The 13,700-nt window shown below is 49.2% G+C and overlaps 1 protein-coding gene across 1 annotated transcript in view; it reads right to left on the bottom strand.

The window, feature by feature from the left end:
• MYO5C (myosin VC) overlaps positions 1-13,700 on the bottom strand; it is a gene marked incomplete at both ends in the record, with an annotated part of 95,947 nt that overhangs the window by 39,166 nt on the left and 43,081 nt on the right. The window contains 9 exons of the mRNA XM_080707006.1: positions 45-210; positions 2,613-2,824; positions 4,264-4,375; positions 5,238-5,324; positions 6,507-6,604; positions 6,872-7,006; positions 8,350-8,433; positions 11,887-12,012; positions 13,026-13,166. Coding sequence (XP_080563132.1) covers positions 45-210; positions 2,613-2,824; positions 4,264-4,375; positions 5,238-5,324; positions 6,507-6,604; positions 6,872-7,006; positions 8,350-8,433; positions 11,887-12,012; positions 13,026-13,166 — 1,161 coding nt within the window. The remainder of the gene's footprint in view (positions 1-44; positions 211-2,612; positions 2,825-4,263; positions 4,376-5,237; positions 5,325-6,506; positions 6,605-6,871; positions 7,007-8,349; positions 8,434-11,886; positions 12,013-13,025; positions 13,167-13,700) is intronic.

The raw sequence follows: 13,700 nt of genomic DNA, 5'->3' as shown, positions 1-13,700 counted from the left end.
GGAATTTGCCTCCCTCCCAGGGAAGCGGGCAGCCCCCATTGTACCTTCCGATACCTCCTCCTGGCCAGGAATCCTCGCGTGTGGGCCTGGATGGTGACCGCGGCCACGCGAATCAGCCGGAACAGGTTACGGACCAGGTAGCCGCGGCAGTGCCTCTGAATCACGATGGCTGCCCAGGCCTCCTTCAAAGCTGTTGCCGTGATGGCTTTCCTTGGGGAAAAACGGAGGGTGGATGTGGTGGCCCCGATTCCTCGGCCTCCGCTGCCGCCCCACGCTGACCTGAGCACAGGTATCCCGGGCTCTGAGGGACCTTTCACACACTGCCTACGCAGGGCGCTTGACCCGCCTCCACACATCCACAGAGACCATGACAATGAGATGGTGCACGTGCCCGTCCATCCATCCATCCATCCATCCATCCATCCATCCATCCATCCACCTATTCATTCATCCTTTGAGAAACCATGCCTGAGGGCTGAGTGCATGGGACCTGCTCAGTGCGTAGGACCACTGCCTGTCCTCTTGGTCCTCTGGACCAGCTCTTCTTTCCGTATCGCCACAGGCAGTGTCTGTGGTTTGCTGTGGTTTGAGTGGATGCCCCAGAGGTGCAGGTGCTGAAAACTTGGTCTCCAGTGCCATGTGAGTGGCCGTGGGACCTTTAAGAGCTAGGGCCTCGTGGGAGGTGGTCAGGGCCTGGGGGATGTTGACCTCAAAGGGATTGAGCTGGTCTCAGGAAGCGAGTTTGTGTCCCCAAGGGTCTTGTCTTGTCTTTTCTTTCTCTCTCTCCCTCTTTCTTTCTTTCTTTCTTTTTTTTTTTTTTAACGGCACTGGGGATGTACCCCAGGGGCATTCTACCTCCAAGCTGCACCCCAGCCCTATTTTTTATTCTTTATTTGGAAACAGGGTCTCACTGAGTTGCAGAGGACCTCACTAAGCAGCTGAGGCTGTCCACGATCACAGATCCTCCTTTCTCAGCCTCCCGAATGCTGGGAGTATAAGTATGCGCCACCACACCCGGCTCTTATTTTTTATTTTATGGTACTAAGGTTGAAATGCAGGGGCATTCTACCTCCAAGCTACATCTCCAGCCCTATTTTTTATTCTTTATTTTGAAACAGGAGCTCACTGATTTGCAGAGGGCCTTACTAGGTAGCTGAGGCTGACCGCGAACCGCAATCCTCTGGTCTCAGCCTCCCGAATGCTGGGATTACAAACGTGCCACCACGCCCGGCTTTTATTTTGTAACAGGATCTAACTAAGTTGCAGAGGGCCTCACTAAGTTGCTGAGGCTAGCCTCGAACCTGTGACCTTCCTGTCTCAGCCTTGTAACTGGGATTTTAAGCATACACCACCATGTCTGGCTATTTGTTATTTTTTAAAAACATATTTAATGAGTATTTACTATATGACAGGCCCTGTGCTAGGCCCTAGGTGTTGACACAGTGGTAACCTGGATGAATTATGGTCCCTGTCTTTGAGGAGTTTTGAGTCTTACGAATGTACCTAAATCCTTTGCATGGGGGTTGCTATAGTTTAGACTTTTGTGTGTGTACTGGGGATTGGACCCAGGAGCAGGAACACTCTACCTATAAGCTATACCCCCAGCCCTATTTTACTTTGAAACAAGGTCCCACTAAGGTGCTAAAGCTGGCTTCGAACCTGTGATCCTTCTGTCTCAGCCTCCCAAGTACCTGGCTTACAGGTGTGCACTACCACAGCTGGCCTAGTGTTAGGCTTTGAATGTCTTCAACAACCCACGTGCTGTAAGCTCCGTGCTCAGTCTGCGATGGTACTGGGAGGCAGTGGAACCTTTTGGGCTGGGCCTTGAAGAAGTTAATTCACTGGCTACAGGCCTTTGGTGGGGATATTGGAATCCTGGCCTCTTCCCAGCAGACTCCTCTGCCAGTGCTCCAGCCTTGACTTACTGGGTCGCCACGGCCCCAGGGCAACAGAGCCACATGACCATGTTCTGAAGCCCGTGACACTGGGGGCCAAAAGAGACCTTGTGATTTTCTCAGGTATTTTGTCACAGTGACTGAAAAGCTGACGGGCGCGGGGTGAATGTACACGGGGCTTTGGGTACCAGGTGGAAGGTGAAATGTGTTCCCTAGGACACAGGGGCGCGGGAGCTGGAGCAGCAGCTCTGTCAGGCCTGACTTGGGAACACAAGGAGACGCAGGGAAGGCTGGGCCTCTTGGGGGCACCTGGCTTTACCCTGGGAGCCGTGGGATGTCACAGATGACCGTGATCCTGCAGGGCTCACAGGGGCTTTGAACCCTCAGAACTTCAAGGACGTGTGGGCCCGGCCACCCAGGTCCTTCCGCCATGCATGACGTTCCTGCTGCAGGCAGAGGGGCCAGCAGCTGTGCTTAGGATCCACATGTGGGGACTTTGCTGGAAGCCCGCCGGTCCGGGACATTTTCAATCCCCATGGAGAAGGGACCCGGCCATGTGCGTCTGTATCTGGTCTCACTGGGAGCTCTGCTGCCCCTTGGCAATCCCCACCCGGGCTGAAACTGGCGCCAGGAAGCAGGTTCTTGTCGCCCACGGCCCACCCTTCTTTGATGAGCAAAGTCCCGCCGCCCTCCACGTTCCGCTCCACTCTGGCGTACCTCACGGTCTGCTGGCCCCGGAAATACCGCTGGATCGTCACAGCAGCCTGTCTCTCCCGGAGGAACCTTTTCCTCTGGAGCCAGCCGCGCACGTGCTTCTGAATCACGACGCAGCCCTGCCTCAGTTTATCCAACCGGAGTTTCTCTAAGTAAGCCACCTGTCCTGCTCTGAAGAAAATTTTGGTTTTACCAAACTGGTACTGGTTAGAATCCTGCAAGAGAAAAAAAAAAAAAAGTGGTAGAATCAGAAATAACACCTTTTGGGTCTGACACAGAATTTGGAAAAAGACGTGTAAAAAGTCCAAGATTCAAAAAAAAAAAAAAAAGAAAAGTAAAAGAAAAAAGAAAAACATTGTCGCTTTGACATAAAGCAGGAAAAAAATCCCAATTTTGACCTAGAAACTTATATTGGAGTTATTGGCTAAAGCCATTTTGCAGGAAGAACTGGGCCTTCAAGGTGTCTGCGCTGTGGGAGATGAGGTGTACAGGCTCCGTGATCCTGGCCAGGCTGTTGGAAACTTTAGCCTCACTCATCCACAGGGGAGAAGAACAACTTGGTTTCACATCTCGACTGTGGGTTCTCTGCCTTATATCCATCCTTCCTTCTTTTTTGGGGGTGTTGGGATTGAACCCAGGGGCATTTTACCTCTGAACTATACTCCCAGCCCCTATTTATTTATTTATTTATTTTTGTTGGTACTAGGGATGGGATACAAGGGCATTCTACCTCCAAGTTACACCCCAGCCTGATTTTTATTTTATTTTATTATTTATTTATTTATTTTTACGGTACTGGGTACAGACCCCAGGGGCATTCTACCTCTAATTTACACCCCAAACTGATATTTATTTATTTATGTTTGCAGTACTGGGGATGGACCCCAGGGGCATTTTTACCTCCGAACTACACTCCCAGCCCTATTTATTATTATTATTATTTATTATTATTATTATTATTATTATTATTATTATTATTATTACTACAGTACTGGGGATCGACCTCTGAGCTGCACCCCTAACCCTGTTTTTTATTCTTTATTTTAAAACGGGGTCTCTCTGAGTTGCAAAGGGCCTCACTAAGTAGCCGAGACTGGCCATGAACCGCGATCCTCCTGTCTCAGCCTCCCGAATGCTGTGATTACAAGAGGGCAACACCACGCCCAGCTATTTATTTTTATTTTGAAACAGTGTCTCACTAAATGGCAGAGGGCCTTATGTTGCTGAGGTTGGCCTTAAACCTGTGATCCTCCAGTTGCAGCCTCCCAAATACTGGGATGAGGAGCGTGTGTGTGGCTCCCCAGCCCTTCTTTCTTCTAACCCATCACTTCAGCAATAATCCAGGTCCAGGCCAGGCACTGTGTAGGAAGCCCACCTGCCGTGCTGACCACCAGCTGACCGTGGGCCTGGAGCCAGTCCACAGGAGGAGGCAGGGGAGGAGCTGGGGGGGGGGTCACGGTTTGACTCCATCTCTAAAGGAGACACCTACAGGTGGGAGACCCTGTGCCTGCGAGTGTGTCTGCTCTGTCTCCTCCATACACAGACTCTCGGGGGCACATTTCCTTTCTTCTCGGGAATCCATGACTCTTAGTCCCGAGGCTCGGAGGCAGTGCTGAAGACATGTGCCTGGGAGCCTGCTGTTTGGGAGACCGACCTGGATGAGCCGGTGCAGAGCCGCCTTGCACACCTCCCTTTTATCACCGACGGAGAGCTCTTGCTGGGTCATGAGGATGCCGTAGCGACTGTAGAACTCGATGTACGTCCACCTGCGAAATCAAAACCCAAGGGCGCTCTGCCACCTCAGCTGCCACTGCCGTCACGAGGTGGGGTCTGCTTAGCGCCTATTCCCAGCACGGAGAGAAGCGGGGACCATCGCCAGCAGCTAAAAAGGGGCGTACTGGACGTGGCTCTAGCCCACATGAGGCCTGTTTCCCACCCTCTCTAAGGCCAGTGCGAGACATCTTGGGTGCACTGTACAGAAGCTGAAAGTCTATGACAAAATACTTGGTCAGGTCAGGCGTGGTGGCGCACACTTGTAATGCCAGCATTCAGGAAGCCGAGACAGGAGGACCGCAGTTCGAGGACAGCCTCGGCTACTTAGTGAGGCCCTTTGCAACTCAGTGAGACCCTGTTTCAAATAAAAAAAAATAAAAAATAGGGTTGGGGGTAGCTCCAAGGTAGAATGTCCCTGGGTTCAATCCCCAGTACCACCAAAAAAAAAAAAAAAAAAAAAAAAAATATATATATATATATATATATATATATATATATATATCTATGGGTGTATATATATATATATATACACACACACACACACACACACATATATGTGTGTGTGTCCATGTATGAGTGTACACACACACACACACACACACACACACACACATATATATGGGGTTGGGGGTATAGCTCAGAGGTAGAATGCCCCTGAGTTCCATCCCCAGTACTGCAAAACAAATAAAAAATAAAGCTGGGGGGTATAGCTCAGAGGAAGAATGTCCCTGGGTTCCATCCCTAGTACTACAAAAATCAATCAATCAATCAATCACTTGGCATCCAGGCCCAGCTCTCCGCACACACCCGGGTTGGAACACCCCCCCCCCCCCCGGACACGGGCCCACAGGCTACCTGGAGGGGTAGCTCTGCGCACCGATGCGAATGGTTTCCAGGACACCGCAGGCTCGCAGCTGCTGAACGATCCGTTTGGAGTCAAACCTTAAAGAAGGCGGGTTTGCAAATGTCAATTTCAGACCTTCGAATGACAACTCAGCAGAAAAAAAATGTGGGAGTTGGCCTGCTTCTCACGGCCGTTCTCCACAGGAAGGCCCACCAGAGGACGCTGGGATGGCCTCCAGCTCAGTCTGGTGCTGCAGACACCGCCTTAGCCCCCCGAGACCCCTCTGGGCACCTTTTCCAGCTCCAGTCAGTGGAATGGTACTCTACAACTTCTACGTGTGAGTTTGGGGTGTCCTCTTTGGGCCTCTGAGAACAAGTCTAAGGTCCCGTGCCCTGTGTGAGATTGCATCTTCTAACTCTCTACAGCCTTGCTTACACACACACACACACATTCTTTTCACAGTACTAGGGATGGAACTCAGGAACATTCTACCTCTGAGCTACACTCTCAGCCCTATTTTTTACTCTTTATTTTGAAACAGGGTCTCACTGAGTTGCAAAGGGCCTCACTAAGTAGCCGAGGCTGGCTGTGAACTGCGATCCTCCTGTCTCAGCCTCCCAAGTACTGGGATTACAAGCTTGCGTCACCACGCCTGGCACACACACTCTTTTATAACCAAGCAAAGTACTCTGGCCTTCTCAGCTGCCCAGGTTTTTGCTGTAGACTATTATTTCAAATCTGGCCATATTTCTTAACCCTGGAGAGAGGTGGCTTAGCTGGAGGCATCTAGCTAACATATGCAAAGGTCAGCATCAGCCGGGGCTTACTGGCGCACACCTGTGATCCTAGTACTTGGGAGGTTGAGACAGGAGGATCGCAGGTTCACAGCCAGACTCAGTTGCTTAGTGAGGGCCTTTGAAACTCAGTGAGACCCTGTTTCAAAACAAAGAATAAAAATAAGGCAGGGGGTGTAGCTTGGAGAAAGAATGCCCCTGGGTTCTATCCCCAGTACTGCAAAAAAAAAAAAAAAAAAGTCAGCATTATTCATTATTTTGAATCGTCAATAAACCCAGAAACCCAGTAAAGTTCACAATTTTTACCAGCCAATTCTCCAACATCAGGATGGAAACTGCTTTCCCAGTGCTTTTTTTTTTTTTTCAAGGCATATGGCTACTTACTCAAAGGGTTTTTTCAAGGCATATGGCTACTTACTCAAAGGGTTTTTTCAAGGCATATGGCTACTTACTCAAAGGGTTTTTTCAAGGCATATGGCTACTTACTCAAAGGGCAGTTTCTCGTCATTTGGCTTGATGCAGCGAACGTAGTGGGGCGTGGTTGCGTTGAGGGTCTCCATGAGCAGGTACAGAGAGCTGCGGAACTAGGAAACGGGTCAGAGAGCAACCATCATCCTGAAGTGATTTTATGCTACATCAAGGTAAGAGGAAGTCTACCCTCGGTAGACTTTGCTCAAATGACAAAAAATTAACGTCACGCATAAATGTCTATCATGGGAGGTTTGGGTCTGTGAGCGGTTTATTAGCATGTCCTACTGCCAGCCCTATTTTTTATTCTTTATTTTGAAACAGGGTCTCACTGAGGGATCGTGGCTGGCACCCCAGGGCCCTCACCCTCAGCACCTTGGTACCTTGTTCCCAACTGTGGTCCGAAAATGCTTGCTGTTTGGCTTGATGACTTGCTTGGCAGATTTGACTGTGATCATTGAGCTGAAAGGCGAAGCAGGAACAGAATCTTCTTGAAAGAAGTTGGCACAGAGAGGAAACTGGAAAGAACAGAGAGGATTTTAGTGTCCCAACATGTCTGCCCACAGGCTTCCCTGGTACAAACCCAATGGAGGCTTGTGATGAGCTTCGAAACCAGTGGGTGTAAAGTAACAACCCCAGCCCTTCCTACGGCCAAAGCTCAGGCCCACGGGAAAAGCCTCCTCACGAGGGATGGCCCTGGCTTCTTTCCCCAACGGGGGAGAGAGAGGCAGCTGCAGGAATGCATCTGACCGTCACTCCAGGTGGAAGAAAAGGAAGACATTTGCACTTCCTACTCCTGCCTCGGCCACCTTGGTCCTCCCTGCTGCCCTGTGTTTTTACCCTATGGATGCAAGCCCCACTGGAGAATCCAGCTCTGCTCAGAGGTTTTCAGCCACAACCTCTTTGCCCTACCTTTCCTGGTGCTCTGACATGACTTAATCCTTATCATCATCATCATTATTTATATATTTTTGTGGTTCTGGGGATGGGACCCCGGGGGCATTCTACCTCTGAGCTACACCCTCAGCCCTATTTTTATTCTTTATTTTTGAAACAGGGTCTCACTGAGTTGCAGAGGGCCTCACTAAGTAGCTGAGGCTGTGCGCAAACCATGATTCTCCTGTCTCAGCCTCCCAAATGCTGGGATTACAAGCATGCACTACCACGCCCAGCTTATTATTATTATTATATTATTATTATTATTACTATTATATTATACTTAGGATTGAAGCTAGGGGCATTTTACCTCTGAACTATACCCCTAGATAGTCTTATGTGTGGGGGGGCACAGGCTTATAATCTCAGCATTTGGGAGGCTGGGATGGGAGGATCTGGGTTCACAGACAGCCTCAGCTACTTAGCAAGACACTTTACAACTCAGTAAGATCTTGTTTCAAAAATAAAAAGACTAAAAAATGGGGCTGGGGTTGTATCTCGGAGGTTCAATGCCCCTGGGTTCCATCCCCATTATTGCAAAAAAATAAATAAATAAAAGCCTGTCTTCTTGCAGAGTGGACCTCATGTGTTGTCCCTTCAAACCAGACATTAATAATGTCCTTCAAGACAGCGCCCTGCCTAATGCACCCTTGCCCCAGGAAATGAATAGATCTGAAATCCTCATGTGTGTGCTCAGTGGACAGACCTACATCTGCCACACCACGATTCACCATGGTCTTCCAATCTCCCAGGAGTAAGCATGGGGCTAGCCACAACTTGCTGCCCTGCCGCCTACGTAGCAGGAACAGGTGTGCGCGCGCGCACACACACACACACACACACACACACTTGCCTGATATGCATCCAGACCCATAGCAATGATATCTAATGAACAGTGTTCAACGCCCCTTAGGACTCTACAGACCTTGCTTGCTCTCAGGGTCTCAACCAGCATGTCGTAGACGGTGTCTCTGTTTTTTTCAAGGAAACCTTCACATTTATACTCTACCTATGCAAAGAAAGGGAGTCGTTATTATTTCCACAGAGACTGAAGCCAGCGGCATCTAACTCCAAGTTTCCTGTCTCTTTTCTGTTGTGGCACTGGGGACCGAGCCGAGGGCCTCTCGTGCATGCTAAGTGTGTGCTCTGTCACTGAGCTACACCCCCAGACCTTCATTTGAAAGAAAGAGTAAAGCTGGGCATGGTGGTGCACACCTGCAATCCCAGGACTTGGGAGGCTTTGATAGGAGGATCACAGGTTCGAGGACCGCCTCAGCAATTTAGCAAGCCCCTCAGCAGCTTAGCAAAACCCTGTTTCAAAATAAAAAATAAAAAGGCTGGGGCTGTAACTCAGAGGTAGAACTCCCCCAGGATCAATCCCCAGTACATATACAAAAAGAAGCAAGAGAGAGAGAGGGAGGGAGGGAGAAGGGAAGTAAGGAAGAAAGAGAAAAGAAAGAGCAATAAGCTAGGCGTAGTGGTCCTTACTTGTAATCCCAGCATTTGGGAGGCTGAGACAGGAGGACCGTGGTTCAAGGCCAGCCTTAGCTACTTAGAGAGGCCCTTTGCAACTCAGTGAGACTCTGTTTCAAAAATAAAAAGACTAAAAAATAGGGGTAGGGGTGTAGCTCAGAGGTACAATACCCCTGGGTTTCATCCCTAGTACCGCAAAAAAAAAAAAAAAAAAAGATTAATACAGAGGCTTGTAAAGGTAATCTTATGAAGAGATTCAGTTTCTGCTTATCATGGCAATCTCTTTATATATAGGCCGAGAAGGAGGCAGGTGTGGTGCCCCATGCTTGTAATCCCAGAATTTGAGGGGCTGAGACAGGAGGATTGTGGTTCAAGGACAGCCTCAGCTACTTAGTGAGGCCCTTTGCAACTCAGTCAGACCCTGTTTCAAAATAAAGAATAAAAAATCAGGCTGGGGGTGTAGCTTGGAGGTAGAATGTCCCTGGGTTCCAACCCCAGTTTCACAATAAATGAATGAATGAATAAATAAATAAATAAATAAATATGGCTGAGAAGGCTGAGAATCGGTGTTGATGTGAAGAGCCCGGTGCCCCCAGCGCCTGGGTCTTTCACTAGCCTGCTACACTGAGCTTACCGCGGGCTCCCTCTGGCCAGAGGCGACCAGCCTCTCCCTGCAGCATAGAGAACCTGTAGCATAGAAAATCTGGCTCAGGGCTTCTTTTGCCCTTGAGTCAGCCGGGAGGAGGAAAAAGCTCAGTGGTGCGCCTTGGGTTCAAAGAGAAATGTTTTCCTAAATCAGCACTGATATGGCAGAGAGGAAGGAGATATGCGCAGCATCCCAGGGCTCCCCGAGGGCTTAGACAGCTGGGGCGGGGTGCAGGTCAGGAATCTGACTTGGACACTTTCTGTGCACCCTTTCCGATTAGTTAGGGCTTCCCAAATGCCCCAAACAAATCCAGGGTGGCTGTCTAAACGTTCAAAATCCCACAGTCTATGCTTCTGCGTTGTATATTTTAATATGTGATATGTATTTTTGTAAATTAAAATGTATAAAAAATCAATCGTAGGGCTGGGGGTGTAGCTCAGGAGGGGAGCGCTTGCCTGGCACAGGAACGGCCCATTTGCTGGCTTCATCCAAGCACTGCAAAAACCAAATAAATTGTTTTATTTGACTTTGAGGAATCAGGTCTTTGGGGGTACTAGGATTTGGGGGAGGAGAGGGGGTTTACTGGGCACAGGCCACACCTAGCAAGGAAGAGTCCTTGCTGGTGGACTAGGTGCCTATTTGTAAATACTGTTGTGAATGAAGCCTGTAAACTGTCATACACAGTCTTCCAGAACGGGGTGTGAACCATTGGTACACACAGGCAAAATGTAGAGCTTTGAGGGAGGCCATTTGCGGGGACGGTGCTGGCGTCGCCGGCAGCGGGGTCCTCTGTCGGGGACCCCGGGACGGAGAGAGCATAGGTGAGTCTCTGCATCTAAGAACAGCTGCCTTGCTTTCAGTGGGTAGGATTTTATTCTTTTAGCTAATTAGATCGAGACCTAACCCAAGTTTCCCCACCAATCCATAGTCCAGAGTACTGCTGGCGTTGTTGTTGTTGTTGTTGTTTGTTTTGTTTTGTTTGTTTGTTTTTTCAGTACTAGGGATGGAACCAAGCAGCTGAGGCTGGCGGAGAACCTCGATCCTCCTGTCTCAGCCTCCCAAATGTTGGGGTTACAAGTATGTGCCACCACGCCTGGCTAATACTGCTGGTGTGTGTGTGTGTGTGTGTGTGTGTGTGTGTGTGTGTGATACTGGGGATGGAACCCAGGGGCATCCTACCTCCCAGCTACACCCACAGCCCTATTTTTAATTCTTTTTTCATTTTGAAACAGGGTCTCACTGAGTTGCAAAGAGCCTCACTAAGTAGCTGAGGGCGTCCGCGAACTGAGATCCTCCGGTCTCAGCCTCCCAAAGTACCGCTGGTTTTTAAAGGAGGGTAATTAAAGCAGGTAAAAGAATGAAGTCTTCAGAAACTACATAAAGTCCCTTGGAGTAAAGTTGTATGTATTTATTTTATTTTTTGTGGTACTAGGGATGGAATTAGGGGCCTTCTAACTCAGGGCTACACTCCCAGGCCTACTTTATATTTTATTTTGAAACAGGGTCTAAGTGGCTGAGAGCCTCACCAAGTACCTGAGGCCGACTTCGAACCTGCGATCCTCCTGTCTCAGCCTCCCAAGTGTGGGGATTACAAGCGTGGCCACCACGCCTGGCTTTGTATGTGTTTTTTATGAAGTCTACTATTTTCTTTTCTTTTTTGCCCTGGAACCAAAACCTTGGAATTATGAAGGTCGATTAGAAAGCTTAACTTGGTGAATCATTAATCATCTCATGGGCATCTTTTCAGGAACTCATCCGAAAAACTCTTAAGGACCATATTTGTATCACATTTAAGAGTACTTCCAGCTGGGCGTGGTGGTGCACACTTATAATCCCAGCATTTGGGAGGCTGGGACAGGAAGATCATGGATCACGGACACCCTCAGCTATTAGTGAGGCCCTTTGCAATGCAGTGAGACCCTATTTCAAAATAAAGAATAAAAAAATAAATAAAACAGAAGCCGGACATGGTGCCGCACGCTTTTAATCCCAGCATTTGGGAGGCTGAGATAGGAGGATTGTGTTTTGCCACCAGCCTCAGCTACTTAGTGAGGCCCTCTGCAACTCAGTGAGACCCTGTTTCAAAATAAAGAATAAAAAACAGGGCTGGGGTGTCGCTCGTAAGTGGAATGCCCCTGGGTTCCATCCCCAGTACTGCAAAATAAATAAATAAATAAATAGAATTGTTACCACGCAGACACAGATACACACAGACAGACAGATGTATCCTTCATCAAAGTTACAAATGTGACTTAAATGCAACCAGAAAAAGCCTGGGCCTGCCCCTTCTTGGGGAAACTGCTCTGGCCCTGGGTGGACGGATTGCTGGAGACCTCGCGGTACCTTATCAGCAAAGTGCTGGATGACAAAGGATGTGTTTGACATCCTCGGTTTTTCAAATAAAGGGTTCTTGTTGGCAAAATTATTATACAGCTTCTGAAGCCAATTTTCATCAGTTCCATGCGGTAACTGAAAGAGAAAAACAGAGCAAATAGCAAGTGAAGAAACTAGAGACGAAAGGTGAGCAGGGGTAAACTGAGGCACGGAGAAGGCCCGGGGCCTCCGAGGGGCAACCAGCATGGGAAGCCCCCTGCCCTTTCTGAAAGTCAACTCCAAGCATTCATCGCCCCTCAACCGTAATCTGTGTGTGTGCGTGTGTGTGTGTGTGTGTGTGTGTGTGTGTGTGTGTGTGTGTGTAACCCAGGGGCATCCTACCTCCAAGTCACACCTCCAGCCCTATTTTTTATTCTTTATTTTGAAACCGGGTCTCACTGAGTTGCAGAGGGCCTCACTAAGTAGCCGAGGCTGTCTGTGAACCACGATCCTCCCGTCTCAGCCTCCCAGATGCTGGGATTACAAGTGTGCGCCACCGCGCCCAGCAAGAAAACTCAGTTCTTGCTAGTCATCAGCAACTGGAATAGAGTTGCTGGCTGTTTCCTGCCTACAGCAGGCACACTGTACACTGCAGACAGCTTCAGAGGCTGCCCCTTGCTGGATGTCACCCAAGATGTAGGGCATGTCCCCCAGTTGGTGGTACGCACAGGCTGAGGCCAGGTGGGGAGGTCCCCTGGCCTCTGGGGCGCCTGCTTGGTATCACTGTCTCAGAATTAACGTTCAACCAATTGGCTAAGATGTTAGGACTTTATGAATACTGCCACAAAAACACCACGTTGTAATATGTTACTCTGTTATGACTCAAAAATTGAAAAAGGTGGGCCTGGTGGCGCACGCTTGTCATCCCAGTGCTTGGGATGCTGAGACGGGAGGATCGCGCAGGTTCGAAGCCAGCCTCAGCTACTTAGTGAGGCTCTCAGCAACTTAGTGAGACCCTGTTTCAAAATAAAGTATAAAAATAGGTCTGGGAGTGTAGCTCGGAGGTAAAAGGCCCCTGGACTCTGCCTCCAGTACCACACACACACACACACACACACACACACACACACACACACTTGGAAAACCCCACAATGACTTTATAAAGTTACCAAGCACTCTTCATCCAGTAATTCCAAAATGCCCATCTTTGCTTCAATCAGGTCAATAACCGGTTGGTTGTCATAAAAATCAATCAGAGTCCAGGGGATATCTTCTTTCATATACTCTTCTTGCTCAAGCTTAAAGACATGCTGGACGTCCAACAGTGAACATGGAGAGTACAATAGAATGTCAAGGTGCGCCTCCAAAATGCAGGGCGTTCACATTTGCAGCAGCATTGAGCTAATTGGTAGATGTGTAACGTATGCGCTTCGACAAGAAGAGCCTACGGTACAGGCAGCCCCTTTTCCCCATCACCACCTGGGCTCCTGACGTGGCTGTAATGCCATCCTTTCTCCCAGGCCAGGTGGGCGCCATTGGGCCAGCCTGCGCCCCCAGAGGATGCTGGCAGCCTGGCCAGCGTGAGATGCTCATGGCTCACAGATTTTGGTTTGCTACTTGCTCTGGGCCAGGAGGGTATCAAGAGGCTTCTCAGAGGACCCAGCTCTTTCCATGGAGCCAGATCACAGGCACATGCCTGTGATCCCAGTACTCGGGAGGAGGCTGAGACAGGAGGGTCACGGGTTCAAGGACAGCCTCAATAACATGCAACCCAGTGACACCATGTTTCAAAAACAAAAAATAAAAAGGGTTGGGGTATAGCTCAGAGGTAGAATGCCCCTAAA

Source organism: Muscardinus avellanarius, assembly GCF_963383645.1.
Source record: "Muscardinus avellanarius genome assembly, chromosome: 12".
In the NCBI taxonomy this organism is placed as follows: Eukaryota; Metazoa; Chordata; class Mammalia; order Rodentia; family Gliridae; genus Muscardinus; species Muscardinus avellanarius.
Note: the sequence above shows the minus strand (reverse complement) of the source record. Positions and strands in the feature narration are given on the sequence as shown.